The 4,401-nt window shown below is 34.3% G+C and overlaps 1 protein-coding gene across 1 annotated transcript; it reads right to left on the reverse strand.

Annotated features, from left to right (window-relative positions):
* Nucleotides 1–439: 439 nt before the first annotated feature.
* On the reverse strand, nt 440–2,850 carry LOC121651611 (P2Y purinoceptor 1-like). Its single transcript, XM_042003948.1, has one exon. The coding sequence runs from the start codon at nt 2,800–2,802 to the stop codon at nt 1,801–1,803; it is 1,002 nt and encodes a 333-aa protein (XP_041859882.1). The 5' UTR covers nt 2,803–2,850; the 3' UTR covers nt 440–1,800.
* Between the last annotated feature and the right edge of the window lie 1,551 nt (nt 2,851–4,401).

Consider the following 4,401-nt stretch of genomic DNA (forward strand, 5'->3'; position numbering starts at 1 on the left):
CTTTTGACAGCCCTAATATACAAATACAAGATACAAATACAAATACATACAAATACACTTCTTTAGCTCTTTAGGTCTTCACTTAGCCCTTTAACAAAACAAACAACAACACAAAAAGCAATAGTTTTCATAAATGTATTATTATTATGTGATGTCAGAATCAAATTAAATAATAATTTATTAAAAATATACTTTTTTTTACACAGAAAGCAGCACTAAGTTTTTTACATAATTAAAACAATTTTTGCATATTAAAATCAAATCAATTAAATCAAATCAATATTTTTTATATAACACTTTCACATCCCCAGAGGTACCCAAAGTGCTGCAAAGGTAAAATAAAAAAAAAAAAACACATGCCTTCACATGTCCAAGAAATAACATAACATAACATAACATAACATAACATAACATAACATAACATAACATAACATAACATAACATAACACAACATAACATTTATAACATAACATAACATAACAATTTAAAAACAAACACATAATCCATCTCTCTGTCACACACTCATACACACAAAATGATTTGATTAATGTGATGATTTTCTAAATTAGAGAGAAATGATTTTAAGTTTCTTTACTGTCATGTACCATAGAACAACATGCATCATCAATGGCAATGAAATTTTTTTTTGGTCTTAACGTCGCACAGCTGAGACCAAACAAAGTCATTTGAAAAGTTTAAATATTTATAGTAAAATATAATTATGGTAATAAGAAAAACAAAATAAAAAAAAAAATTGAATGAAGATAAAAAAAAAAAAGGTTGGAGAGGTATAATCATGAAACCACATAGTTGGTGGTATCACAGTTTCCTGTACTGTTTCACAGTTTACTGAATATCTATGCATCTGCATCCTGTTTTTTTCATACCTCCCATTTCTAAGCAACTAGAGACTAGACACCAGTTCTCAAAACGGTCTGGTGACATTAAAAAATGTATTATTTTAACCTCTTCTTAATAGGCTCCTGTGTACAGGCAGCACCACGAGATACTACGGTCCAGAAGATGTTTGCAGACACTAAAGCAGGAATCCTAACACGTAGCATAGGACAGGCACTCTGACTTCGTTTTAAAATGAATCATTAAAGTCCTGTTAGTTTCCATGACGATGATGTGGTTAATGATGAGGTATTCACTCTTCCTTACATAATACTATCTTGTGCTTCATTACCTGAAAACACCAGAAAAAAGTGCTCATGTTCACTTTTGTAGCACAATTCCTCATCAGACATTACTTTACTCATTCCTAGGATTACTTTACTCATTCCTAGGATTACTTTACTCATTCCTAGGATTACTTTACTCATTCCTAGGATTACTTTACTCATTCCTAGATTAATTGGGCTGCTATTATCTGCAGCCAGAGCTTTTAAACCAGACAAAGTTTTGACATTTCTTGCTAAATAATGTCATGCTTATCTTTTTGTTGTCTTTTATTTATTTTATATCTGTTTTATTGTTGTTTAGTCCAAGTTTTATTTGTAGTTTATCTCTCTTAGTTGTACAGCACCTTGTTCAATATATGTTTTTTACATGTGCTTATAAATAAAGTTGACTTGGCTTTCATTGAAAGTAATGTGGTTTTATTTTAGGAGACAACCATTTACACTTCTTTTCTATGTTCCAGGTTAATTTACTCGGACACATTAACACATTTTAATGCAGTCACTTCTGTTGAAATCCCATGTCTCAAAAAACAAAAACAAACAAACAAACAAAAAATCAAAACAAAACAAAAAAAGTTAAGCTTTTGTAAATTTGCATAGAATAACATGCTGAACTCTATTGTTGCAGACCTGACTCCTTGGTGTGCATTTCCAGGACAACAGCTTGTTGACTGCTGGAGGACAGCTCCATCACACTGAAGCAGATTCTCTGGAGAAAATGTCTCAGCTGAGTAAAAATATTCTCATTTACGTGGAGGTAAACCAGAGGGTTCAGAGCACTATTCAGACACACAACACCTCGGCAGATTTGATGAGCAATGTAGACTCCATTTGACCATTCATGGCATATTTTATGTTTGGTCAGGACTCTCGACAGGAGGTTGAGGTTCTTGAGTACGTGGTAGGGGATGTAACAAACAGAGAAGAGAAGGATCAAGACCATCAAATACTTCAAGCTTCTTTGCTTCAGGACCTCATCAATGTTTTTTTTGTAACAAAGAAAAACAATTACATGTCCATAGCAGCCCAGTATGATGAGGGATGGGAGACAAAATCCAACAAATGTCCATCCAAGACTGTACTTCAGGTAGTCCTCTACGTATTCCTCAGAAGTGGTATCAAAGCATTTCTCTGTCTGGTTACTCAATGTTTTGGGGAAGACCATGTCTGGAAGACTCTGTACACTTACCAACAACCAAACCAGGACTGAGATAGCCACAGAGTGTGTCACAGTCAATCTTCCCATCACTCTCATCGGATGGACAATGGCCAGGTACCTGTACACACTTATACAGGTAAGAAACCCAATGCTACAGTATAAGTTCACATTGAAACAGAATCTTGTAAACTTGCAGAATGCAACTCCAAAGATCCATTTGGTTCCGGTGAAGTAGTAGTATATTATCAGAAAGGGGAGCGTAAGCAGATACAAAACGTCTGCAAGTCCAAGGTTAAGGACAAAGATGCTGATATTCCCAAGTTTCTTCCAGTTGTGCTTCAAAGACTTCAGGCCCCATCCGTTAGCCACCAGCCCGATGATGAATACCAGGACGTAAACTGGAGGCAAGAATCTTGTTTGGAAGCTAAAGTAGATGCTTTGACAAGATGTGGTGTTCATTGTCGGCACGTTTTCTCCTCTCAGTGAGCGAGCTGCTGTTCTCCTCTGATAGGAACAGAACGAAGTTGCACATGGCTCAGAAACTTCCTGTTTTAAGTATTCAGGCAGCTTTTTTTCCAGGAAGTTGTGCTGGTTTGTGTCTGCGTCACCACCACAAAACATGCTCTGCAGGATTGAGAGAGATACGTGTGATCCTCTGCTGCACATACAGACATCTTTTCATCATCTGGATGGAAGTTTATTTTTTAAAGCTTTCATTTTAGAATCTAATTACAGAATATATAGTGTATATGTTTGTGGTTTGTGAGTTAGAGACATACATGATGCTAATGGGTGAGGCTTACCACATCCTGAAGCTGGAGTCAGTGGTTTCACTCTCTGCCTTTGACACTGTAACTGTCTACATCTATGGTTGATTGGATGTCTTTGTGCTTATAGTTTTGTACCTTTAAGCTTCTTGGATACATCTTCTAAATGGGTTTACCTTTTTTTTTAATTCAAAATTATTTGTTTACACAAGAGTGGTAACCTAAATTTGGCTAGTTAATGTTAAATTTCTACTCTAAACATTTACTGTAACTTCAAAAACCATCAAACAATCAGTTTGTCAGATTACAAACACTTCTTACAGACATTAAGACCCAGGTGACTGAATTTTTTCCTAAGTTCAAACTGACTGAGGTTGTTGTCTTTGGACCTGAGAACCTTAGGAAGACTCTATCTAGCTATGAAATTACTCTGGATGGTATTACCTTAGCTTCCAGTACAATGATATGGAAATTTGAAGCTATGCTGGACCAGGATCTGTTCTTTTACTCACATATTAAACAGTTTTCTAGCACCTCTTTCTCCAAATATATTTCCAAAATGAGGAACATCCTGTCTCAGAGTAATGCAGACAAACTAGTCCATTGATTTCTTACTTCCACATTGGACTACTGTATTTCCTGAATATTGTTCTGTCCCAGGAATGTTCTGAAAATCTCCACCTGATCCAAAATACTACAGCGATGGTTGTGATGAGAACCAGCAGGAGAGATCATATTTCTCCAGTTTTATCTTCTCTTCATTCTCCTCACATATAAAGCTCTCACTGACCAAGCTCGATTAAATGACTTGATTGAGAAAGTTTATTTGAACATAATGACAAATATAAAAACTAAAAAATTATAAATAAAATGAAAAAACACAAAAGTTCAAAAGAAGTGGGTGAAAGCAAAAGCTTATTTAATCCCACACCAGTAAGTTATAGTTTTTTTATCCATAACAAATGTGATTACAGTTATACCGTAATCACATTCATTATGGATAAAAAACAACCCACTAGGAATTACCTAATCTTATAATAGAACAATATTGATATTGACAGTGTTCAGTATGTAAAATCAAAATCTCCTTAAAGAATACATTTAGTCATGGAGCTACATAGTAATGATAATTGTACTAACAACAATAACAGTAATTATGATAGTGATAACAATATATTAACAACAATAAAATCGTTATTATTATATTACTATTATAATTAACAACAATGGTGGAGTTATGCAATGATGATAATAATAACAATAATAATAATACTCACTCTGTATAATACCA

This window comes from Melanotaenia boesemani, chromosome 13, assembly GCF_017639745.1.
Source record: "Melanotaenia boesemani isolate fMelBoe1 chromosome 13, fMelBoe1.pri, whole genome shotgun sequence".
NCBI lineage: Eukaryota > Metazoa > Chordata > Actinopteri > Atheriniformes > Melanotaeniidae > Melanotaenia > Melanotaenia boesemani.

Bases quoted from the DNA above. Each gene is read 5' to 3' on its own strand.
- LOC121651611 (XM_042003948.1), bottom strand. From the start codon at position 2,802: ATGAACACCACATCTTGTCAAAGCATCTACTTTAGCTTCCAAACAAGA.